The 26,243-nt window shown below is 40.4% G+C and overlaps 1 protein-coding gene across 5 annotated transcripts in view; it reads left to right on the forward strand.

The window, feature by feature from the left end:
- CATSPER3 (cation channel sperm associated 3) overlaps positions 1 to 26,243 on the forward strand; it is a 36,452-nt gene that overhangs the window by 2,763 nt on the left and 7,446 nt on the right. For 2 of the 5 annotated variants that reach the window (XM_047854797.1, XM_047854788.1), the window contains exons 2-4: positions 377 to 434; positions 4,111 to 4,264; positions 24,051 to 24,290. In XM_047854797.1, coding sequence (XP_047710753.1) covers positions 400 to 434; positions 4,111 to 4,264; positions 24,051 to 24,290 — 429 coding nt within the window. In that variant the 5' untranslated portion in view covers positions 377 to 399. Of the gene's footprint in view, positions 1 to 376; positions 435 to 578; positions 613 to 642; positions 2,117 to 4,110; positions 4,265 to 24,050; positions 24,291 to 26,243 lie in introns of those variants that run through there. The other 3 variants (XM_047854803.1, XM_047854782.1, XM_047854810.1) reach the window with 3 other exon arrangements.

Genomic DNA, 26,243 nt, shown 5'->3' on the forward strand with positions numbered 1-26,243 from the left:
GTCTATCTGCTTTCTCATCCAATGTTCAAAAATAAGCTGGTTGAACTCTGTAACTTACAGTTTTGTGAATTTCCTACAAAACATCAAGGGCTGTAAAAGGGTTTGGCTAGAATATGTGAACTTTTTGTTTCAGTGCCAGTTACTTGGGACGATTAAAGGAATGACTCTTGGCCAGAAGACTTGAGTCCCCAAGCTGCCATGCTCAGCTTGTGTGTCCCCAAATGGGGCCAAGTGTGGATTGCTTCCAAAAGGGTAGAAGAGGTGGCCCTTTGGCTTCTTGTTCCAGGGTTCCCATCCTGTCCACCTGTCCATGAGAAAATATGGATGATTTCAGTGGACCCTGGATGAGCTTGTCGCCTCTGATTCTCTTCACCAGCTGGAGTTCCATTCCCGGACTAGATGTCTTCATCAGTGACTTCAGAAACCACATTCAGGTGGGCTTAGCTGTGCTGATATGGTATACTAAGAACAACTGGACTTTTCTCTGCTGCTTCCAGCTGGCCAACTTTCTTCACCCCTGCAAGCATTGTGAAAGATTTCTTTACATTCTTAATCTCCTCTCTGTTTCTCCCCCAAAGTGTGCTTTGATGCTTAAAGAGGGAAGGCATGGAGGTATGTATACCTTTGGGGTTCCCGGGGATGGACTTGCACCATGCTCAGCTACTTGAGTGAGCATGAGGATCCCTGATGCCATCCATCTGTATACTCATACAGCACACACCTGCAAAGGGCCTTCTGTGTGCCCCAGGGGGAGTGGGCGCATTGATGTATTGGGGGAAGGTGGAAACAGATTCAGGTGGAGAACTGTTTCAGACTGTCTCCCAGCAGCTGCTCCAGGAGACCACTGTGGGAATGTCAGCCACAAGCCCAGAAGAATTTAGGGGGCATATGACCAAAGAAGGCAGTAGGGGGTATAGGAAGAGCTGATCCCTGAGGGAGAGAATGTAGAGAAAGAAGCTGAAGTATGAATCTTGGGGACATTAATCAGAGTGGTTCTTCATGCTTCACTGTTGATGATTTTAAATGGAGAAACTGAATAAATCAGATGTTATTTCCCAGTTCAGTGTATTGGTTGCCTCTAAGAGTATTTTCCTAACAGGAACAGTCATATACACTTGTTTTAGAATGCCTGTGACAACAAAGGCATTGTGGTAGTTACTTCCTTTTCTTAGCGATCAAGAACTTACATTTGCACAAATTTGATCAATTTAGCCACTAAAGATTTAGTGTAGCACAGGGCTCCTCAGATCACTCTGTCTAGATTTGCCTTGGAAACCAAAGGGGTTAGGTAGGGGTATGAAAGTATGGTGAATATATTAATCCCAAGAATTGAACCGAGCAAAAACCCTATTGCTCATGCACATAAAGTATCTCTACCCCATAGGCTTATCCCCTAAACTCTGTTTAGGAGGATCGTATGCACACATTACATCCCCCCAATTAGCTAGTGCTGGGCATGGCTAACCTCTGTTTCTACGTTTTCTTGTGTTCTAGTCCCAAACCCATCAAAATCTTTTCTGTCATTCCTGGTGTCTCCAGTCCAGTCTTGTGCCCTAGAGTTATGCTATTGGCTTCTAGAACTCAGAGAACTTTGTTTTCCCCTCTTATATGACCCTTATCTCTTTCTAACACATTAAGGGGCTTTGTCTATCCGATGGGGATACTTCTGAAGAAGGAAGGGCTTTTGTCTGCTTTAGCTCTAGAATCTGTCTCTCACCTTTAGCCTGGAGCTTTATAGTTCCTGTGTACTCATAACCCTTTGGCTGACCTGAGGTGCTTAGTCTCCCAGGGAAGACAAGCTGTCTGCATAGGTCAGATGGGGAGGATTTTACTCCAGGGAACTGCAGACTACCACTATACTGGAATGCCCAAGAGTGACCTCATAAAGCAAGGGTTCCTTTTGTGGGCCCTGCTCTGTGGCCTCTCGGGATCTAGATGCCAAGGAGATCTCTAAGCATAGATTTTCTGTTGGATGATTAAAGCAAAGGATAAAAATTGAAAATTTTTTTGGGAAAATGCCTCAACAGTTTCATTACCAGAAGGACACAAGAGTCATTTCAAGCTCGCTGTTGGATAATGCCTCAAAGCCATTCTATTCGAGATTCGGGAGCTTTCAGTAAATATTCTTTATTTCTCTTGCTTGTTAAGAAATGCGCAAATGGCAGCTTGGGGGCAGGGTATCAATGATCTCTTAGCCTCTTCCGGTACACGCTCCTCCGCTGCCCAAAACAAGGTGCATGCCCTTGAGAATCTGCCTTCTGTGGCTGGTAAGGTTGGTGGAGGCTTAGCCAAACCCTTTGCTTCTTTGGCCTTAATATTATGACTGGCTATTTAAGTCAACATTCAGTTGTGCTCTTATTTGACCCGTACACTGAATTTGACTCTCTGTTGCCCTTTTTTACTTTTTACCTTTTTGTCATTTTTACTTTGCTTTTATTAGCTACTGTGTTAGAAAATTTGAAGATTTTTTGGGGGGATAATAGACCTGATCTCACATTAGACAGTGAAATCATACATCTGGTTTTTATAGATTATTATAGTCTATATATTCTGTATTTATTTACTGTTATGAGAGTGTATTCATTTGATACATATAATGGGAAAAAGTGATACATACTCTTTGAGAAAAATTGCAAAGCACAGATAAATATAAATAACCAAGAAAAATAATTACCTGTAAGCTCACTTTCCATAGGCAGATACTAGTGACATTTTGGCATGTTTCCTACTCAGTTTTTTCTACCTATTTTTGTACATTTGAGATAATTCTGAGTATACAGAGTTGTGTATCTTGTTTTTGTCTTTTGCTATACAGTGGATCATCATTTTTTCAAATCATCAAAAATGCACAGATATATTTTAGTATCTATATAATATTCCATGAGATGGATATGCCATAGTGTCTTAACTAGTCTTTTTTGCTAGACTTTTTAAATTGTTTTCAAGTTCTCACTACTATAAATAATGCTGGGATGCACGTGTTTGGCCATAGTCACCTCATTCCAGATTGTATTCTCTTAGGGTAGGTAGGTTCCTTATATCAGAGGATACACTCAGTGCTAAGGCTTTTCAGAGGAGCTGGCCAATTTACATTCCTCCTGGCATTTTATGAGAATGCCTCATCACACTACACTATTGTCAGCATTAAATGCTGTTACGTTTAAGTCTTTGCTAACTTTATAAGCGAAAATGGTGGTTTCACCTAATTTGCATTCCCTTGGTTAGTAATGCTACTGAATGTTCATTACCATTTATATTTATTTCATAAATTGATTGTTTGCCTGTTTTTTCCTAGAGTGTCCAGTTTTTTTTTTTTATCATTAATTTGTGAGTACTTGTCTGGGTGATTATTGGATTACCAGTTTTTCCTACTAGACTGAGAGGATTGAGGTTTGCTCACCTTATATGCACAGTGTCTGCTATATTGCCTGGCATGTAGTACTCATTCGATAAGAATTTGTTGAATGAGTAAATGAAGATGATGCTTTGTTTTGCTTGAGAAGTAGTGGTAACTACCCCCCCCCCCCACCGAGGTCTAAAGTGAAGATACTAAATAACTGAGTGGGGACAGAACAATTTAGGGATCATTATATATATTTCATTGGTTATTCAGTTAGTGTTGTGTTGCAATTTTTAAATAATATTTATCTAAGTAATCTCGACACCCAACATGGGGCTCGAACTCATGACCCTGATCAAGAGTCAATGCTCTTCCAACTGAGCCAGCCAGGAGTCTCACGTTGTGTTGCAATGTGAGAGTGTATTTACATTAAAAAAATATATTTTTTTTACATTTTACTTATTTTTGAGAGAGAGAGCGCACAAGTAGGGGAGAGGCAGAGAGAGAGGGAGACACAGAATCTGAAGCAGGCTCCAGGTTCTGAGCTGTCAGCACAGAGCCCGACATGGGGCTCAAACCCTCAAACCATGAGATCATGACCTGAGCTGAAGTCGGACGCTTAACCGACTGAGCCACCCAGGTGCCCCAGTATATTTAAATTTACATTCACAGAGAGGATAGAGCAGACCCTCATCCCTACAAAAATGTGTAATGTTTGGGATCTAGTTCTGTTGTAAGATAATCGTACCTCTGCTTCAACTTTTTGACAGAAGGAAAGATGCTCAATGTCAGGAATTTGTGAAGAGAGTCATAATGAGTCATCTCTTTAAGATAATTATGATTAGTATCGTCTCCATGAATGCCTTTTTTGTGGTCTTGTGGACTGATTATAATACAAGATACAACTTATTCACACTTTGTGAGGTAAGCAGACAAAAATGGATCCATTTTCTTCTGTTTCACCTGTTTTATTTTTGAAAATGTTATGTTTAAGGCATTTTGTTCAAGAAAATTTTCCATAGAAAAATTCTAAGGGCTTTAAAAATCTACAGTAAAATCGGGGAAGAAGGTGGCAACAGTAGCAGTGGTGACAGTGTTTTTTAATCTCCCTGAGTTTCCTCTTGAAAGCAGAGCAATTTGAGAGCAGAGCTAAAAACCGATGGGAAGCATTGAAACCCAAACTAGTTAAAAAGATATCTTTACTAAGAGCCATAACTGCACAGTGTTAGCCTCTGAAGGAGACAAAGCAGAGGACATTCAATAAATATCCACTGGAAGGTATGATGGGCTGATGTGAGAATAGCCCTTGATGGTGGGAAGGGCGTTGCTCATTCCAGTACTGGCTTAGTGCAAGAAGTTCTTGATAGTTTCCAGAGTGCCTAGAACAGTCTGGATCTTGTAAACTTTGAAGACTGACCATCCAGGGCTCCCTTCAGGGCCGGCACTCTCCCACCCCCTGCCCACCTAGGAGAAATATTGGGAGTGGAATAAAAATTGAGCAGGGTAGGGGCCCAGAGATGAAGGAGGAAAAGGTCCAGATAAAATTGGAGGAGGGAAACAGAACAAAGAAATCTTAAATGAGGCCACATCTTTAAAAAAAATTTTTAAGTTTATTTTTTATTTATTTTAAGAAAAAGTGTGAGTGGGGGAGGAGCAGAGAGAGAGGGAAATGGAGAATCCCAAGGAGGCTCTGCACTGTCAGCACAGAGTCCAATGTGGGGCTTGAACCCATGCAATTGTGAGATCATGACCTGAAGCCACCCCACCTTGAAACACAGCACAAAAGAGGGAGCTACATGTAGTTAGGACCACACCTTCTAAAAGTACAGGAAGGGGCAGCTGGGTGGCTCAGTTGGTTAAACATCTGACTTCAGATCAGGTCATGATCTTGTGGTTGGTGGGTTTGAGGCCCACATCAGGCTCTCTGCTGTCAGTGCAGAATCTGCTTTAGATCCTCTGTCTCCCTTTTTTTGCCCCTCCTCTGCCTCGCACATGTGCTTTCTCTCTCTCTCTCTCAAAAATAAACATTAAAAAAAAAATAAAAGTTCAGGAAAGAGTATAAAAGAGTATACTAGAAAGAGATTGAGGTAAAATCCCACAGAGAATTATTATGAAAGGAAAAAAGAGAATAAAGTGGAGAATAATACCCCTGTAGATAATGGAAGCCTACCACAAAGACATGTCCACAAAACAGAGAACTGTAGCATGTTATTTCAGAACTAGGTAAATGTTTAAGAAAATGATATGAGATAGGAAAGAACAGAGGCCAAGTGACAAAACTCAGGAAAGAATTAGAAATAGGGGCATCCGGGTGGCTCCGTCAGTTAAGTGTCTGACTTCAGCTCAGATATGATCTCATGGTTTGTGGGTTCTAGCCCTGCATCAGGCTCTGTGCTGACAGCTCAGAGCCTGGAGCCTGCTTCGGATTCTGTGTCTCCCTCTCTCTCTGCCCCTCCCCTGTTCACACTCTGTCTGTCTCTCAAAAGTAAACATTAAAAAAAATTTTTTTAAAAAGAATTAGAAATAAAAGTCATTTCAAAAATGAAGATGTGGGGTGCCTGGGTGGCTCAGTTGGTTAAGTGTCAGACTCTTTTTTTTTTTTTAATATATTTTTTTAAATGTTTATTCTTGAGAGAAAAAGAGGAAGCACGAGTCAGGGAGGGGCAGCGAGAGGGAGACACAGAATCTGAAGCAGGCTCCAGGCTCTGCGCTGTCAGAACAAAGCCCAATGCGGGGCTTGAACCCATGAAACGCAAGCGTCAGCCTCTTGATTTTGGCTCAGGTCATGATCTCACAGGTTTAAGATCAAGCCCTGCATCGGGCTCCATACTGAGCATGGAGTCTGCTTGGGATTCTGTCTTCTCTCAATCTCTCTCTCTCTCCCTCCCTCCCTCCCTCCCTCCCCCCCCCCCCCCCCCCGCTCTCTTGCTTGCTTGTGTGTTTTCTCTCTTTCAAAGGAAAAAAAGTTGAAGATGCAACTAAGAGCAATTAGGCACAATAGGTAATAGCTTAAATGAAATATTAGATTAATGGAGATTTTTAAAAATCTATAAGAAATGAAGAGATAAAAAGGATTCAAGAGAAAATGATGAATATTGAAGATGTGGGAAAAAAAGATCCAACATAAATATAATAGGAGTCCCTGAATTTGAAACAAAAACAAAGGGACAGACCAAACACAAACCTGTAATTAAGAAAAGTTACCTGAAATAAAATAATTAAAATTATATATTGAAAGAGCACACTTTGAGAATATGGATTGAGAACAATAAACCCCAGGACTTTCTAGTAAAATTATTGGACTCTAAAGGAAAGAGGTAGAGGACATTGTGAGCATCTCAATTAGATAAGGAAAAGAAAATGTTTGACAGACTTTTTTCTGGTAATGCTTTCTGCTAAAGGAAATGGAGTAATATATTTAAGATACTTGAAGGAAGAAAATGTGAACCAAGAATTCTAGATGCAGTATAACTGACTTCCAAGTATCATGCACATGGAGAAACTGTCACCGATCATTAAAACACTTGGATGATACTGTTCCCTTGAGCTCTTCCTTTGGAATCTGGTGAAGAATAAGTTTCAGCCAACCAGAATGACTAGAGATGCATCAACATTAGGATGCGGATGAGCATTAAACATAATTGTAGAAATAATCATAATTGTGGGTTAACGAGAGATTCCAGCATATAATGAATCTGTCCTCTGGCAGGGAAGATACACTATGACTAAATGGGGGGTACTGGGGAGAGTTAATGCAAAAAAATTTAAAACCATTGTTAGAAGTCAGCTTAGTGGAGATACTAGTAGTCGTGTCATTTTGAGACTTGTGTGTGTAATACAGGATAAAGCAGATGGGTAATTATTGGACAGTTTAGTTGTGTTGTCCTCTGTGTCATTTTTTTTAATGTTTTTTTTTTTTTTGAGAGAGAAAGCATGAGTGGGGGTGGGGCAGAGAGAGAGAGAGAGAGACAGACAGACAGACAGACAGACAGACAGAGGATCTGAAGCAGGTTCTGTGCTGACAGCAGAGAACCTGAAACAGGGCTCAAACTCACGAACCATGAGATCATGATGTGAGCCCAAGTCGGACGCTTAACTGACTGAGCCATCCAGGCGCCCCTCCTTTGTGTTCTTGAGAACCAGTAATAATCATGGAAGAAAGGAGAAACATATAGACAAAACTAAGTAAAAACCATGTAGTTTCACATTTAAATTTGAAACATCAGTATAAATTACCAATGTATTTCGTCCTTACTCATGAAAGATCTAGAACATTGACCGCTAAACTGTTATGCATCCTTACTGCCCACAATTTGATTTTGAAAGACCATTTCTTACTAAAACAAACAAACAAACAAAACAGACAGATTAGAGATTCTTAGAGAAATGATTGACTGCAGGTCTAGGGCAAGAAATAGTTGGGTCAGGAGTATCTTGTCATGCACATAGCAAGGAAGCTATCAAAGATTACTGGGGTCATGTCAAAAGGACTCATGAAACAACTTGAAGAAGAGGCTCCTACTGGACAAAGATGGGACACTTTGAGCTTCAATAAGGATAATAATTAAAATGGATTGAAACTCATCAAACAATCTATAAGTTTGCAATGATACCAAAACACTAATGTCACTTTGGAGGGTAATAAGGAACTAATCCTTTATCTCAAAAACTGTTAAATTAAGAGAAAGAATCATACATTACTAACCTTATATAAATCATATTACTGAGTAATATTACATAGTAAGGGGAAACTCTCTTTACAGAAAAATCCCAGGGGCACCTGGGTGGCTCAGTCGGTTAAGCGTCCGACTTCAGCTCAGGTTGTGATCTCATGTTCGTGGGTTTGAGCCCCACATCAGGCTCTGTGCTGACAGCTCAGAGCCTGGAGCCTGCTTCGGATTCTGTGTCTCCCTCTCTCTTTGCCCCTCCCCTGCTTGTGTTTTGTCTCTCTCTCTCTCAAAAATAAACAAACATTAAAATATTAAAATAAAAAATGTTTACAATAAAAAAGAAGTATCCCAGTTAATAAATGAAAAAAGAAATGATAGAATTAGGATATCGCTATTTTCATCCCCCAGTGAAGTAATGGATCTAGGCCATGAGCATCACTGGCTGCTGCCATCATAAAAGGAGAGACAGCCAGACATTATATGCCTGCTGTGAAAGAACAGAACATACAATCTTGCCAAAGAGATGAAACCTGAATCTGATCTAGCCTTTGGATCCAGCTGCCTGTTTCCGGGAAATAGAGGACAGAGGAGAATGCTGAGCTACACCATGAGTGTGCAGTCAGCAAAATCCAGACTGGCAAATTCTACCAGTCAGACTGCCTGGGTTCATCAACAAATAAAGTGTAAGGAAAGAGAAAAAGGAATGGGAAGACTTAAAAGATCTATCAAAATTTTTAAAAACTTACAATTAAACTTGAAGAATTAGTTCCAGGGATGTATACATGGGTTCCTATCTATAGAGAAATGTAAGAAAGTGATTACTATGAAAATCAGGATAGTGGTGATGTAAACAAAGGACATGGTGAAATCCAGGAAAAGAGAGACTTTGGAAAATGAAGGCATTGACAAGTTCCCATGTGTATGGAAGGGTTTAGGGAGCCATAAATGTCCAGGGCAGGACACATACTTAGAAAAGACTTGAGAAGATCCCAAGCTTTCACCTCTGGCTGATCTCTATGATCAGCACAAGTAGGAAATGAAGGCTAAGGTAGAGTTGAAAAATGGCTAAGCATTGATGGGGTCTTCCAACACAAAGTTAGTCTGCAAAGACTAGAAGAGTTTCTTTTTCTTTTCCCTCCCCCCTCTCTTTTCTTTCTTCTCTTTCCTCCCTTTCCTCTCTTTCTTTCTTTTCTCCCTCCCTCTCTCTCTCTTTCCTTCCTTCCTTTTTAAAAAAATTTTAATGTTTATTTATTTTTGAGAGAGAGAGAGAGAACAAATGAATATGAAAGGGGGAGGAGGAGAGAGCGAGGGAGACACAGAATCTGAAGCAGGCTCCAGGCTCCAAGCTGTCAGCACAGAGCCCAACATGGGTCTCAAACCCACGAACCATGGGATGATGACCTGAGCTAAAGTTGGACACTTAACTGACTGAACCACCAGTCACCTCGTTCCTTCCTTTCTTCCTTCTTTCCTTCCTCTCTCTCTCTTTCTCTCTCTCTTTTCTTCTCTCTCTGCCTTTCTCTTTCTTCCTTCCCTCCCCCCCCCTCCTTCCTCTTCTTTTTTCTTTTTTCTTTTCTTTTCTTTTCTTTTCTTTTCTTTTCTTTTTTTCCTTTCCTTTCCTTTCCTTTCCTTTCCTTTCCTTTCCTTTCCTTTCCTTTCCTTTCCTTTCCTTTCCTTTCCCTTCCCTTCCCTTCCCTTCCCTTCCCTTCCCTTCCCTTCCCTTCCCTTCCCTTCCCTTCCCTTCCCTTCCCTTCCCTTCCCTTCCCTTCCCTTCCCTCTCTTTTTCTCTTTCCTCACTCTATTTCTTCTGTTCGAGGCATTTAAGAAAATATCGCTTTAAACACTAGCTAAAGGAAGAGACTTCAAAGACCTACATGTGACAAAGAATACAGTGTTTTTTTAAGATTTTATTTTTAAGTAATCTCTTCACCCAACATGGGGCTTGAACACACAACCCTGAGATCAAGAGTTGCATGCCCTATCAATTGAGCCAGCCAGGCACCCCACAGAGAATACAGTTTTACAAAAACTTTTTAGAAAGGCCACTAAACAAATGACTGCTATCCACAGAAAGTAACAAATTCCGAGGAGAGGGAAGAATCTGATTTTTAGAGCTACTACACTGTAATATTTAAAATGTACAGTTTCAGGGGCGAGTGGCTCACTTGGTTAAGCATCCAACTTTGGCCAGGTCATAATCTCTTGGTTCGTGAGTTTGAGCCCCACGTGGGACTCTGTGCTGACAGCTGGGAGTCTGGAGCCTGCTTTAGATTCTGTGTCTCCCTCTCTCTCTGCCCCTCCCCGTCTCATGCTCTCCCTCTCTCTCTCCCTCTCAAAAAATGAATAAACATTAAAAAAAAATTTTAAAAGTCTAGTTTCAAAAAAAATTAAGCATGCCAATAAACAAGCAGGTATGGCTTTATTTATTTACTTATTTTTAAATAATTTATTGTCGAGTTAGTTAACATACAGTGTATACATTGTAGTCTTGGCTTTGGGAGAGATTCCTGTGATTCATCATTTATATACAACATCTAGTGCTCATCCCAACAAGTGCCCTCCTCATTGCCCATCACCCATTTTCCCTGCTCCCACCCCCACCCCCATCAACCCTCAGTTTGTTTTCTGTATTTAAGAGTGTCTCATGGTTTCCCTCTCTATCTGTAACTTATTTTTCTTTCCCTTCCCCTATGGTCTTCTGTTAAGTTTCTCAAATTCCACATATGAGTGAAAACATATGATATTTTTTCTGACTGATTTACTTCACTTGGTATAATACCCTCCAGTTCCATCCATGTTAAGCAGGTATGACTTTTACACAGGAGAAATGAATAGAAACTGTCCCTGAGAAAGCACAGACACTGGAATTACTAGAAAAAAAGTTTAATAAGTTCACTGTGTAAAATATGCCCAGGGAACTAAAAGAAACCATGGGAAAAGAGCTAAACGTAACCAGGGGAACAATGTTTCAAGAAAGAGAGAATATTAATAAAGAGATAGAAATTATAAGAAGGAACCAAACAAATTCTGGAGTTGAAAAGTACATTAATTGAAAAATTCACTGGAGGGTGCCAGAGCAGATTTGAACAGGCAGAAGAAAAATCACTGAATTTGAAGACAAATCTATTTAACTTAGTCTGAGGAGCAGAAAGAATAAAGAATGAAGATAGATGAACAGAGTCTAATAGACCTGTGGGACACAAACATATCAACATACATAAATTAAGAGTTCCAGAAGAAGAAAGAGAATATTTGAAAAAATAATAGCTAAAAACTTCCCACATTTGATAAAGGATATATACATCCAAGAATCTATAAACACCAAGGACAAACACAAAGAGTTCCACACTGGAACACATAATTGGAGTCTCGAAAGCCAAGCACAAAAAAAATCTTGAAAACACCAAGAGAGAAGCAACTTTTCACGTACAAGGAATTCTCAATAATATTAGCACCTGATTTCTCCCCAGAAACTGTGGAGGACAGAAGGAAGTGACAAGACAGATTTAAAGTACTGAGAGAAAAATACTGTTGACCCAGAATTCAATATGCAGCAAACCTGTCTTTCAAAAAATGAAGGAGAAATTAAGACATTTCTAGATACACAAAAGCTTGTGGAATTTCTTGTACAAGAAATGCTAAAGTTCGACCTGGGGTGCCTGGGTGACTGAGTCAGTTGAGCATGCGATTTCAGTTAGGGTCATGATCTCATGGTTCATGAGTTTGAGCCCTACATTGGGCTCACTGTTGTCAGCGCGGAGCCTGCTTCAGATCTTCTGTCCCCTCTGCCCCTCTCTCACTCACACTCTTTCTCTCAAAAATAAACATTTAAAAAAAGGTATTAAAAAAGAAGTGCTAAAGATAGTTCTTTAGGTGGAAATGAAACTAGACAGTAACTTGAATCCACTGATAGAAGTAACTACATAGGTAAATATAAAGGGCAATATTATTGTATTTTTGGTTTGTAACTAAATATATGTATGTATGTATGTGTGTGTGTGTATGCTTTGAAATACAAATGCATAAAACAGTTATAGTTAATGGGTGCACAATGTATAAAAATGTATTTTGTGGGGTGCCTGGGTGGCTCAGTCATTTAAGCATCCAACTTCAGCTCATGGTCATGATCTCATGGCTCGTGAGTTCGAGCCCTGCATCGGGTTCTGTGATGACAGCTCAGAGCCTGGAGCCTCTTCAGATTCTGTGTCTCCCTCCCTCCCTCTCTGCTCCTCCCCCCCTCACACTCTGTCTCTCTCTCTCAAAAATAATAAACATTTAAAAAACTTAAAAATGTATCTTGTGACAACAAAAACATGGGGGAGGGATGGGGCTGTAAGGAAACAGAATTGTTATGTACTATTGAAGCTAAGGTTGTATTAACTAAAAATAGATTGTTACAAGTTTAAAAGCTTAATTTAATCATGAGAGTGACCACCAGAAAATAACTTAATAAATGTACACAAGAAGAAATAAGAGAGGAATCAAAATGGTACACTATAAAAAAAAAATCAAGCACAAAAGAAAGCAGTACTGGAGGAATTAAGGAACAAAAAAGGTATGACATATAGAAAACAAATAGAATGGCCGAGGTATTTCTTCTTTGTCAGTAATTACTTTATTTTTTTATTTATTTATTAAAAAAAATTTTTTTTTTCAACGTTTATTTATTTTTGGGACAGAGAGAGACAGAGCATGAACGGGGGAGGGGCAGAGAGAGAGGGAGACTCAGAATCGGAAACAGGCTCCAGGCTCTGAGCCATCAGCCCAGAGCCTGACGCGGGGCTTGAACTCACAGACCGCGAGATCGTGACCTGGCTGAAGTCGGACGCTTAACCGACTGTGCCACCCAGGCGCCCCTGTCAGTAATTACTTTAAATGCAGAGGAGTTGAGCTTTCCAATTAGGACAGAATGGGTTTTTGAGATCCAAATATATGCTATCTCCAAAAGATTAACTTGAGATTCAAAGATACAAATAGGTTGAAAGTAGGGGTGTCTGAGTGGCTCAGTTGGTTAAGCACCTGACTTCTTGTGGCTCAGGAGGTTGAGCCCCACATTGGACTCTGTGCTGACAGCTCAGAGCCTGGAGCCTGCTTCAGATTCTGTGTCTCCCTCTCTCTCTCTGCCCCCTCCCCTGCTCATGCTTTATCTCTCTGAAAAATAAATGTTAAAAAAAAAAAAGGCAACCCAAATAAGTTGAAAGTAGAAGAATGAAGAAAGATAATCCATGCAGGTATAAATGAAAAGAGATCTGAGTTGGCTGTACTGGTATCAGATAAAATAGACATTAAGGCAAAACTGTTACAAGAAACAACATATTTGACAAAAGGGTCAATTCATCAAGAAAATACAATAATTTTGCTTAACTGCATACAGAGCATTCTCCAGGATAGACCATATGTTAGACCACAAAACAAGCTGCAATAAATTTAACAATACTGAAATTGTACAAAGTATCTTTTCTGACAACAGTTCAATGAAACTGGAAATCAATAACAGCAAGAAAACTGGAAAAAATTCAAACATATGGAACACTCTTAAATGACAAGTAGGTCAAAGAAGAAATCACAAGGGAGATTAGAAAGTACTTTAAGGTGAATGAAAATGAACACACAACATAACACGTAAGAAATATAATCAATAATATTGTAATATTTTTGGTGACATATAGTAACTACACTTACCATGGTGAGCATTTCACAATGTATATACATGTCAAATCACTGTTGTACACCTGGAACTAATATTGTATGTCAATTATACTTCAATTTTAAAAAGCATGATAAAACTTACAGGATGCAGCAAAAGCCATGCTCAGAGGGAAATACATTCCTGTGGATGCCTGCATTAGGAAAGAAAAAAGATCTTGTATTAATAATCTAGCTTTAGATGTTAAGGAACTAGAAAAAGAGCAAACCAAACTTAAAGGTAGCAGAAGGAAGGACATTAAAAAGATTAGAACGAGATAAAATTGAGAATAAAGAAAATCAACAAAACCAAAATTTCATTTTTTGAAAAGATCAACAAAATTGTTGACTTTAGCTAGATTGACTAAGGAAAATAAGACTCTAATTACTAGTAATAGAAATGAAAGTTGGGACATTACTACCGACCTCACAGAGATAAAAAGGGTTATAGGAGAATACTATAAACAATTGTACACCAACAAATTAGACAACCTAGATGAAACTAACAAATTTCCTAGAAACATACGGCAAAACTCAAAAGAAATAGGAAACTATTTTTTTAGTTTTATATATAAAGAGGTTGAATCACTAATCAAAATCTCCCAACAAAGAAATGCCCAGGGCCAGATGACTTCACTAGTTAATTTTCTGCTGCATTTCAAGAAGAATGGGGGCATCTAGGTGGCTCAGTCAATTGAGTGTCCAACTCTTGATTTTGGCTTGGGTCATGATCTCAGAATCATGGGATTGAGGCCCATGTTAGGGAGCCTGCTTGGGATTCTCTCTTCCACTGCCCCTCTCCTGCTCTCTCTCTCTCTCGCTCTCTCTCTCTCTCTCTCTCTCAAAAATAAATAAATAAATAAATAAATAAATAAATAAATAAATAAAAAAAAATAAAGGGAAATGAACACCAATCCTTCTCAAACTCTTCCAAAAATTAGAAGAGGATGTAACACTTTTGAATTCATTACATCAGGCCAGGATTACCTTGATACCAAAGTATCACAAGAAAAGACTACAGACAGATATTCCTTATGAATGCAGATACAAAAATTCTCATGGAGATACTAACAAACTGAATTGTGCATCATACTTAAAATTTTTTAATGTTTTTATTTTATTTTTGAGAGAGAACAGTAGCAGGGAAGGGGCAGAGAGAGAGAGGGAGACACAGAAGCTGAAGCAGATTCCAGGCTCCAAACTGTTTGCCCAGAGCCCTATGCAGGGCTTCATCTCATGGATGGTGAGATCATGGCCTCAGCCAAAGTTGGGTGCCCAACTGACTGAGCCACTCAGGTGCCCCTAAGCAGCATACTGAAAAGGGTTATACACTATGATTCATTCCTAGATTTATCCTAGGAATCCCTTCAACATATGAAAGTCAATCAATGTCATACACCAGTAGAATGAAGGAAAAAATTCATGTTTGCATCAGTTCTTGCTGAAAAATCATTTGCAAAATCCAATACCCTTTCATGATAAAACACACACACACACACACACACACACACACAACTTAACAAACTAGAAATAGAAGGGAAATTCCTCAACTTGATAATGGGTATTTATGAAAAAATCCACAGTTAACATCATAGTCGGTGGTGAAAGACTGGAAATCTTTCTAATCTAAGATCAGGATCAGGAGCCTGCTTTCACCATTAAAAAAATTATGCTGGAAGTTCTAGCCAGAGGAATTAAGCAAAAAAAGTGTCTTGAATTGGAAAGGAAAAATTGAGATTATCTTTTTTTGCATGTGACTTGATCTTATGTATAGAGAATCCTAAAGAATACACACACACACACACACACACACACACACACACACACACACACTATTAGGACTGTTAAATTCAGCACAGTTGCAGGGCACAAGGTAAACAACGAACATTAGATGTATTTTTTATATTAACAGTGAACAATCTGTAAAGGAAATTAAGAAAATTCCATTTACAAAAGCATCCAAGGGGCGAAGGGGCACCTTGGGTGGCTCAGTCCGTTGAGCATCTGACTCTTGATTTCAGCTTAGGTTATGATCCCATGGTCATGGGATTGAGTCCTGCGTTGGGCTCCATGCTGAGTGTGGAGTCTGCTTAGGATTCTTTCTCTCTCTCTCTCTCCCTCCCCTGCTTACATCTTCTTTCTCTCTCTAAAATAATAATTTAAAAACATCCAAAATAATAAAATACCTAGGATTAGATTTCACCAAGGAGATGAGAGATGTGTGTCCTGAAAATTATAGAACATTGTTGAAAGAAATAAGACCTACATAAATGGAAAGACATCCCATATTCATGGATTAGAAGACTTGTTAAGACTTGTTACAAAGACTTTCCAGAATGATCTACAAATTCAATGCAATCCCTATCAAAATTTTAATTGCCTTAAAAAAAAAAAAAAAGAAAAGTAGATTCTCAAATTCATATGGATGTGCAAAGTGCCCTGAGTAGGCAAAACAGTATTGGAAATGAAGAACAGAGTTGGAGGACTTACACTTTTGACTTTAAAACTTATTACAGAGATATCGTAGTCAAAACAGTGTGATACAGGCATAAGGATACATGTAGACCTATGGAATACAATTGAGATCCTAGAGATAAAACCAAATAATGTGGCTAATTGATATTCAACAAGAGTACCAAGACCATTCATTTAGGGCAAAAATAATTTCTTCATCAAATGATTCTGGGACAACTTTATATCCACATGCAATGAGTAAAGTTGGACCCCTACCTCACACCACATTCAAAAATTAACTCAAAATGGATCAATGTCATAAATCTAAAAGCTAGAATTCTTAGAAGAAAACACAGGGGAAAATGGTCATGACCTTGAATTTGGCAGTGGATTCTTAGGTATGACACCAAAAACATGGGCAATAAAAGGAAAAAGTAGATAAATTAGACTTCACCAAAATTAAAAACATTTGTGAGTCTAAGGGCACTATCAAGAAAGTGAAAAGGTGAAAAGACAGCCCACAGAAAGGGAAAAATAATTGCACATCATATAGCTGTTAAAAGATTAACGTGTAGACTATATAAAGAACTCCCACAACTCAACAGCAATAACAACAAAATAACCCAATTTAAAAATGCACAAAGGGGGGCACCTGGGTGGCTCAGTCAGTTGAGCATCTGACTTGAGCTCAGATCATGGTCTCACAGTTGGTGGGTTTGAGCCCTGCTTTGGGCTCTGTGCTGACTGCTCAGAGCCTGGAGCCTGCTTTGGATTCTGTGTCTTCCTCTCTCGCCCTCTGCCCCTCCCCTGCTCGTGCTCTGTCTCTCTCTCTTAAAAATGAATAAACATTAAAAAAATGCACAAAGGGGCGCCTGGGTGGCGCAGTCGGTTAAGCGTCCGACTTCAGCCAGGTCACGATCTTGCGGTCCGTGAGTTTGAGCCCCGCGTCAGGCTCTGGGCTGATGGCTCAGAGCCTGGAGCCTGTTTCCGATTCTGTGTCTCCCTCTCTCTCTGCCCCTCCCCCATTCATGCTCTGTCTCTCTCTGTCCCCAAAATAAATAAACGTTGAAAAAAATGCACAAAGGACTTGAATAGACATTTCTCCAAAGAAGATATGCAAATGACCAATAAGCACATTAAAAGATGTTTGAAGACAATAGTCATTAGAATGGAAAATGCAAATCAAAACAACTTCACGCCCACTGGATAGCTATTATAAAAACAAAAACTCCAAAATTGGAAATAACAAGTGTTGGTGATGTGGATGTGAAGAAGTTAGAACACTTGTGCATTGCTGGTGGGAATGTAAAATCATGTAGCCACTTTAGAAAACAGTTTCTCAAAAGTTAAACATAGAATTGCCATATGATCCAGCAATACCACCAGGTGTGTACTCAAAATAATTGAAAACAGGGACTCAAGCAGATACTTGTACACCAGTGCTCATAGCAGCATTGTTCACAGTAGCCAAAAGATGGAATCAAGTCATGTGTCCATTGGCCAATGAATGGATAAAGAAAGTGCGGTGTATATGTAAAATGGAATATTATGCAGCCTTAAAAAGGAATGAAATTGTGATACATGCTACAATATGGATAAACCTTGAACACATTATGGTAAGTGAAATAAACCATATATAAAAGAGCAAATTATTATATGGTTTGTACCTAGAATAAGCAAATACATACAGCCAGAAAGTAGAATGGAGTTTTCTAGGGCATAGGGGAGAGGGGATGTAAAGTTACTGCTTAATGGTTACAGAGCTTCTGCTTGGGAGAATGAGATAGTTCTGGAAATGGTAGTGTTGCTGGTTACACAATACTGTGAATGTACTTAATTCCAATGAATTGATTGTACACCTAAAAGTGGTTAAATATTATAATTTTCATGTTTTATACATATTTTACTATAATCAAAAACAAAGGTTATAAATACAACTCACACCCCCACTGAATTTTATACTGTAAAATAATGAATTTTATGGTACATGAAATATTTCTCCATTTTAAAAATTGAGCTGACTTGTTGGAAAAAAGCAACAAAATAAAATCAAAAAGAAGGAAAAAGGAGAAGAAAAAGGAAGGAAAGTAGAAAAGAAATAGTAAAGAGCAAAAATTAAGGAAATGGAAAACGAAGATTCAATAGAAGGTATCAACAAAGCCAAAAGTTAGATCTCAGAAAACAATTACAAAATAACTTTATTCAGGAGACAATCAAGGTAAATAGAAGCCCTGAATTATGTTAGAGTTTTAAAAGGAAAATTATAGGTGACATAGATATCAGAAATCTAATAATTTTGTGCCAAAAAATTAAAAACCTAGCTGAAATTACTTTCTAGAAAAAAATTATAAAACTGACTTTCAGTAAAAAAAGGAAAAACCTGAAATAGTCTTTATATGTCCTTATATGTCTTTTACTGGCTATAAAGCATTGAATTCATAGTTAAAACTTCCTGTCCCCAAAACCTACAAACTCACCTGGACTAGATGGTTTTATATTCATGGAGGAGACAATTCCAAACATAGAAAATACTTGTTTTGATTAGATAAATGAGTACATCTGCCCTGCCCACAGACAATTCCTTTTGTGAATTTCATTTCTGCAGGATACCTAGTGCCCAAACTAGACAAGGACAGTATGAGAAAGACAAATAACATCTGATTACATGAACATGGACACAAAAATCCCAAACAGAACATTGAGAAACTGAATCAAAATGTATGAAAAAAATTATATATCATTGCCAAGTTGGTTTTTTTCAGGAAGGCAAGTATTAGAAGAATCTACACATTTTATTAACCAGCTTAAAATATTAAAGGAGAAAAAAAAACACCATGAGATAATTTTGAGAGATGCAGAAAAAAAATTTGATAATGAATATCCTTTAGGATAAAAATTTAGCAAACTAGGGATAGAAAGGAATTATTAAATATTTTTTTACATGTATTTATTTTTGAGAGAGAGAGAGACAGACAGAGTGTGAGTGGGGTGGTGGGGTGGTGGTGGTGCAGAGACAGAGGGAGACACAGAATCCAAAGCAGGCTCCAGGCTCTGAGCTGTCAGCACAGAGCCTGGTGTGGGGCTTGAACCCACAAACCATGAAATCATGACCTGAGTCAAAGTCAGACACTCAACTGACTGAGCCACCCAGGTGTCCCGTGAAAGGACTTATTTTTAAACCGATTATGTAAAACTTACATCAAAATGCACACTCAGTGATGAAACTTTAGCGGTATTCTCTTTCAAGGTGTTAAAAATGTGTCATTTCTGCATAGAAACCCCAAAAGAATCTGAAAAAAATTGTTTTGTGAAAAAATTGTTGATAAAGTTAATACTACTTAATAAAGTTAATAATTTTGTTTGTTTATTTGAGAGATAGAGTGCATGTGCCCACTTTGAGCAGGCAAGGTGCAGAGTCAGAGAATCTTAAGCAGGGTCCAGGCTCAGCGCAGACCCTGATGTGGGGCTTGATCCCACGACCCTGGGATCACGACCTAAGCCAAAATCAAGAGTCAGGACACTCAACTGACTAAGCCACCCAGGTGCCCCAAAGTTAATTATAAAGTCTAACAAGTTTGTTGAATATATGACCAATAAATACAATCAATTACATTGAATGTATCAGCTATAAAATAGCACTTCTAATAAGAAAATGTGAAAAATACTAGAGGCAAATCTAATAAAAGACTTTTGTGATCTTTAAGGAGAAAACAATTTAAATATATAAAGGTAGTTAAAGAAGACAAAGCGGGGCGCCTGGGTGGCTCAGTTGGTTGAGCGTCTGATTTCAGCTCAGGTCATGATCTCACAGTTCATGAGTTCGGGCCACATCGGGCTCTGTGCTGACAGCTCAGAGCCTGGAGCCTGCTTTGGATTCTGTGTCTCCCTCTCTCTCTACCCCTCCCCCACTCATGTTCTGTCTCTCTGCCTTTCAAAAATAAAGAAAACTAATAAAAAAAAACATTAAAAAAAAAGAAGACAAAGAAATGGAAGGATCTATTAGACCATGGATAGAAAGGCTCAGTTTCTTAGAGATGCATTCTCCCCAGAGATATCCAGAAGGCAGGGTTTTTTTATGGGTTGCCAAAAGCTGATGCTAAAATTTAAAGGAAAGAATGCAAGACAAAAAGCAAATGAACAAGATGGTTTTGACAATTAAAAGGAGAGAGAAGGCCTGACTTACCAGGTAACAGGACTTTCTGGAGAGATTTAGTAATGAAGGCAGGGTAATGAAGCAGGAGCAGAGACCAGCACAGCAGGGTAGAGCACTTGGAACCAGACCCTGGCCGTTGTAAAGACGTGGTACCTGTGGCACCAGGGAAGATTCTGCAGGAAACAGTCCTAGGACCATTGGTTGTACATGTGGAGAAAGCATATAACTGGATCTCTACCTCACAGCACACACAACTGGCTTAAAGACCCAACACAAGGGGTGCCTGGGTGGCTCAGTTGGTTAAGTGTCCGACTTTGGCTCAAGTCACCATCTCAGCTCAGACCCTGGAGCCTGCTTCAGATTCTACTTCTCCCTCTCACTCTGCCCCTCCCCCACTCATGCTTTGTGTCTCTCTCAAAAATGAATAAATGTCAAAAAATTTTTTTTAATAATAATAAAAAAAGACCCAGGAAAAGTGATACTTTAAAATGTTTAGAAGAGCGTATACTTACAGGGTCTCAGGAGGGAAAGTTTTCACAAAATGCAAAATATATAAATCATGAAAAAACAGCTTTGATTAATTTGATTCCATTAAGATTTTAAACTTGTGTTCATCAAAGGATCATTGAAAAGGTGAAAACATACGTCAGCATAGAAGATATTTGTGACACATAGTACAGATTCAGAATACTTGAAAAATTGATTGTCTTCCAAGCCAGTAAGAAAAAGAACAATCCAGCAGAGAATTTGGCACAAGATAAGAAATAGGCAGCTAACAATTTAAACATATAAAAAGATGTCCGACTTCACTAATGATTAGAGAAATGACAAGCAGAATAAAAAAATCAGATACCATTGCATATTCATCAGACTGACAGAAATGAAGAAGTTCAACAGTACAAAGTTGTTGTACAGAACACGTGAAGCGATAGGAACATTGCTGATATTAAGGTATATCAGTACACTAGCTTCAGAAAACACTTCTCTATTCAGCAAAGTGGAAGATGCTGACGTCCGGCACTGACTAATTCTACTCGTAGATATATGACTGGGAGAAGCTGTACACATGGGTATGATAAAACGTACAAGTATTACTCTACCTTTTTGTACCAGTATGCTGTTTGCAATAGTAAAAATTACCACCAAGCCAAATATCACCCAGTGGGTTATTGGATAAATAAATTACAGTATTTTCCTAAGTGGTATTGCTACATAGTAGTAAAACTCTAAACTAGGTTTATGAACGCAACAGAGACGAATCTCATAGATTTTAAATGAAAAAAAAAAAAGAGAAAAACAAATTGCCAAAGAATACTTCAGTGGCTATGCTATTTGTGTAATATATGAAAAAATGCAGAAGGATGCCATGTACTTTTAGGGATATATATGTGGTAAGAGTATAAAATACAGAAGTTCCGGATTTATGGTCGGACTACCTTCGTGGGAGGGAAGTGGACTTGGTTATTGAGGGCTGGACAGGAGACTGCCTGCATGGTAATAATGTTTTATTTCTTAAGCTGGGCGGTAATACATGGTTGTTCATTCTGTTATTTTTTTTTACGTCATTTTGTGTATCTTAAATATTACATAGTAGTTAAGAAATAAAAATGTATGTAAATGGTTGCCAAGTAGGAGCCACAAACATAAGTATACAGGACAAATAAAACACCAGCTGCCTTATTGTTACCCAAATGGATAGTTGTGGCTTGAATTACCCTTTCCAGTGGCAGCATCTGACATATATTTAAAAGGTGATAAATCTCAGAAACCTTCCTTTTTTTTTAACGTTTATTTAATTTTGAGAGAGAAGAGAGAGAAAGAGGCAGAGAGAGAGACACACACAGAATCCGAAGCAGGCTCCAGGCTCTGAGCTGTCAGCACAGAGCCCGGCGTGGGGCTGGAACCCACGAACTGTGAGATCATGACCTGAGCCGAAGTCAGATGCTCAACCGACTGAGCCATCCAGGCGCCCCTCAAAAACTTTTCTATTTCCCTCCAGAAACTCTCTCTAGTCCACTTCAATTCACCCCAAACTCATCTCAGGAAAGGCATCCCCGCTGACCCAGTTGCTCTGTCTGCAACACTAGAGTCTTCTCTGCCTTCTGCCTTCCTGTGCACTCCGGGCTCCGGCAGTGAGTCCTGAGATGGCAGCGTACATAATACTTCCTCCTTGTGCCTCTTCTCTTCGATGCCACACCATCCCCCGATCCAGTCCAGTCTAACCTCACCTCTTGCTGGCTGACTGTGGGAAGTAATTCTCCTGCTATCTGTCCCCCTCCCAAAGTCCCCTTCCTGTCCTTATTCTTGCCAGCTCCCCACCGGTCTCTTTTCCACCTAGATCTCATAAAAATGTAAATCAGTTCATATCACTCCCTTGCTCAAAATCCTCCAAGGTGGAGGTTAAAATCAAGGCCCTTACCAGGCCTACAAGGCCCTCCCTACATGGCCTGCCTCCCCTTTCTGTTCTAGCCATGCTGACTCTGCTGTTCTTTGAACAAACCCTTTCTCGGCGTAAGACCGCTGTACTTGACATCTGGGAACTTTGTCCCAGTTTTTATGATGGCTCCATTTCAAGGCCTCCAGTCACCACCACCTTTTCTTTTTTTCTTTTTTTTTTTTTTTCTTTTTTTTTTTTTCAACGTTTATTTATTTTTGGGACAGAGAGAGACAGAGCATGAACAGGGGAGGGGCAGAGAGAGAGGGAGTCACAGAATCGGAAACAGGCTCCAGGCTCTGAGCCATCAGCCCAGAGCCCGACGCGGGGCTCGAACTCCCGGACCGCGAGATCGTGACCTGGCTGAAGTCGGATGCTTAACCGACTGCGCCACCCAGGCGCCCCTCCACCACCACCTTTTCTAACACGGCTGCCATGACTCTCCCTCCCTGACATGACCAGTCCCTCTATCCCCTTTGGCTGTTTCCTTTTCTCCTATTTGTTCCTTTCTGATGTTATACTGTCTATGTATTGGTTTGAGCGTTCATTTCTGTCTCCCCTACCAGATCATAAGCTTCATGGGGCCTGGACATTTTCTGCCTTGTTCATTGTTGCATTTTCCCATGCCAAAACAGTGCTTGCTTGGCTCATGGGAGATGCTTAGTCAACAAAGCTGCTTCAGTGAATCATTGCACCGATGATAAGGAAAAAGTTATTTGACTCAAGTTTTTTTTTTTTTTTTTTTTCCTGGTAAAATCAAAGCCACTGGCGTTATAGATGCATGAGAAGACTTTGAATAAGATTATTTCATAAAGTATATAAGTGAGGAAAAAAGCTTAGTGTTCTTCAGAAATAGTTCACTTAACTGATTTTGGGATGTGTGATTAATTGATACCTATTAGTAGATATTTGAGTATTTCATCTCTGTTCCTAAAAATTTGGATATTCAGGTTGGCTAGAAAACTTGGGATCTTCTCTTTGGGAAAGCTTACGTTCAGGTTACCTGACATGTCGAGTTGCTAATACCAGGGCCTAGATGGTCATTCTGTCTGCCAGTCAGTCCGTCATTCTTAAGCACCCTGGGTCCGAACTAGCCCCAGGCTTAGGGCTGCAGGGAGGGAAGACTCAGAAAGAGGAGAATCAGGCACACTGTGTGTGCATTGTGCGCCTGGGCTTCTGCTTGGGTTTCTCTGTCACATGGGTGACTTAGGAGTACCCAACGCACACACTTGATTGAGTACCTCAGTCAGGGAGAGGGTGGAACTCCGGGGCTCTGTGGCTCGGCCTGACTCTCCAACCCTGGCATCCCTGCAGGTGTCGGAGCTCATCTTTGTGTCCATCTATAGCTCTGAGTTCTGCATGAAGCTCTATGTGGACCCCATCAACTACTGGAAGGATGGCTACAACCTGCTGGATATAATCATTATCATCATTATCTTCATTCCTTACAGTCTCCGCAAATTCAAGGGCAAGCACTACCCCTACCTCAACATTGCTGACGGCATTCAGTCCCTGCGCATCCTCAAGCTTATCACCTATAGCCGTGGCATCCGGGTGAGTGACCTGGGGGGCACCTCGGCCTGGGAGTGTAGACAGCAGGGCCTATCGGCCCACCAGCCCCAGACAAAATAATAATTCTACTACCATTATCCAGTTACTGAATCCTACCGTGTGGCAGGTAGATCTTTACCAATATTATCTCATTTAATCTTAGAACAATTGAGGAAAAGTATTATTAGTTCCATTTTGCAGATGAAGAAATAGAGGCCAACAGTCACTCTGCAGTTAGATGTCACAGATGAGATTTGAAAGGTGTGTCTGACTCCAGTGGCCACCTGAACTTATCCTCTCTCCCATGCTACAAAGGGACTGACTTCTTTTTTTTTTTTAAGTTTTTTTTTTTTTTTAATGTTTATTTTTGAGAGACAGAGACAGAGAACAACTGGGAGAGGGGCAGAGAGAGGTGGAGGCACAGAATCAGAAGCAGGCTCCAGGCTCTGAGCTGTCAGCACAGAACCCAACATGGGGCTTGAACTCAGGAACTGTGAGATCATGACCTGATCCCCCAGGACTGACTTCTTATGGCACAGACCCTTTGAACTATATTCCCAGGATTCCCCAGCTTTTTGGTGGCTCTGGCCACTCACTGCTTTCCCCATACAATGACAAATCTGCTGCCTCTTTTTTTTTTTTTTAAATGTTTGTTTATTTTTGAGACAGAGAGAGAGAGAGAGAGAGAGAGAGCGAGAGAGAGCGCATGAACGGGGGAGGGTCAGAGAGAGAGGGAGACACAGAATCGGAAACAGGCTCAGAGCTGTCAGCACAGAGCCCGAGGTGGGGCTCGAACTCACAGACTGAGAGATCATGACCTGAGCCGAAGTCAGACGCTTAACCAACTGAGCCACCCAGGCGCCCCAAATCTGCTGCCTCTTGAAGAGAATAATCTTACAACTTTGTTCTGGAAGCTCTAGGTGCACCACGTGCAGCTCTTTGGCTCAGAAGGCTCCAGAAGGCCGAACCAAACTGCCCTTAAGTTCGCCCTGGCTCTGTGCCCCGTATCCATGCTTCTCCAGGAGGGGGCTGCTTTGGACCCATTTGACCAGCTAGGGTGTGTGTTGGCCTGTTCTGCTGAGACATTGCCCCCAGCCCCAGCCTGCGTGTCTGTCTAGGACCTGGGCTCTACACTCAGCAGCCCCAGGCCTGGGGGAGAAAATGAGGAGAATGTTGAAAAGATAGCCCTACCACAGATCCCGCCCCCCCATTCATTCCATGCTCTCATGCAGTCACGTGCCTGTGTGCCCCTCCCAGACAGTGTAGGCCAGTCCTCCTCTCCTTCCCTTCATGGGAGGCTCCTGGAAAGAGGTATCTGTACTTCTAGTCCCCACTGCCTTACCTGTCATTTGTGCTCTGGCTTCTTCCCTCCAAAGGAACTAGCCTCTCTGAGGTTGCCAACAACTTCCTTGTCACCAAGTCTACTGGCCAGTTCCACTGGTCTCCCTATCACCGCCTTCTCTTGGTTTTCCTCCAGCCTCTTGAGCATGACTTAACTGCTCGGATGTGTGCTTTCTTCGCCCGGCCCGCAGGTTCTGTTTTCTCGGGACTGTGTCCTGAGTGCTCTTCAGCTCCCACTCTGCATACCCTCTTTGGTGATCTTTTCCACATTTCAGGGGTCTGCACCCTCCCACGCCTCTCTCTGACCTTCAGACCCACGGCCCCCTGGACATCTCACGTGCTCCTCAGACTCAAACTTGTCTAAACTGGAAATCATCACTCTGCCCCACCCTCATCCCCAAAGCCTGGCTCCTCCTCCTGCATTGCGTCTTTTTGTGAAGGGCGCGCCCCACCCCCATTCAACTGCCAGGTCATAAGTTTGAGTGTCAGCATTAATGTCTCTGTCTCAAAGTTCTCTTACATGGCCTCCTACGTAGTTAGTGACCCGTCCACGTCTTTTCACTCCTACAGCCATCATCTTTTCTCCATCACCACCCATCTTCATCAGGACTCCTG

This window comes from Prionailurus viverrinus, chromosome A1, assembly GCF_022837055.1.
Source record: "Prionailurus viverrinus isolate Anna chromosome A1, UM_Priviv_1.0, whole genome shotgun sequence".
Taxonomy (NCBI): Eukaryota; Metazoa; Chordata; class Mammalia; order Carnivora; family Felidae; genus Prionailurus; species Prionailurus viverrinus.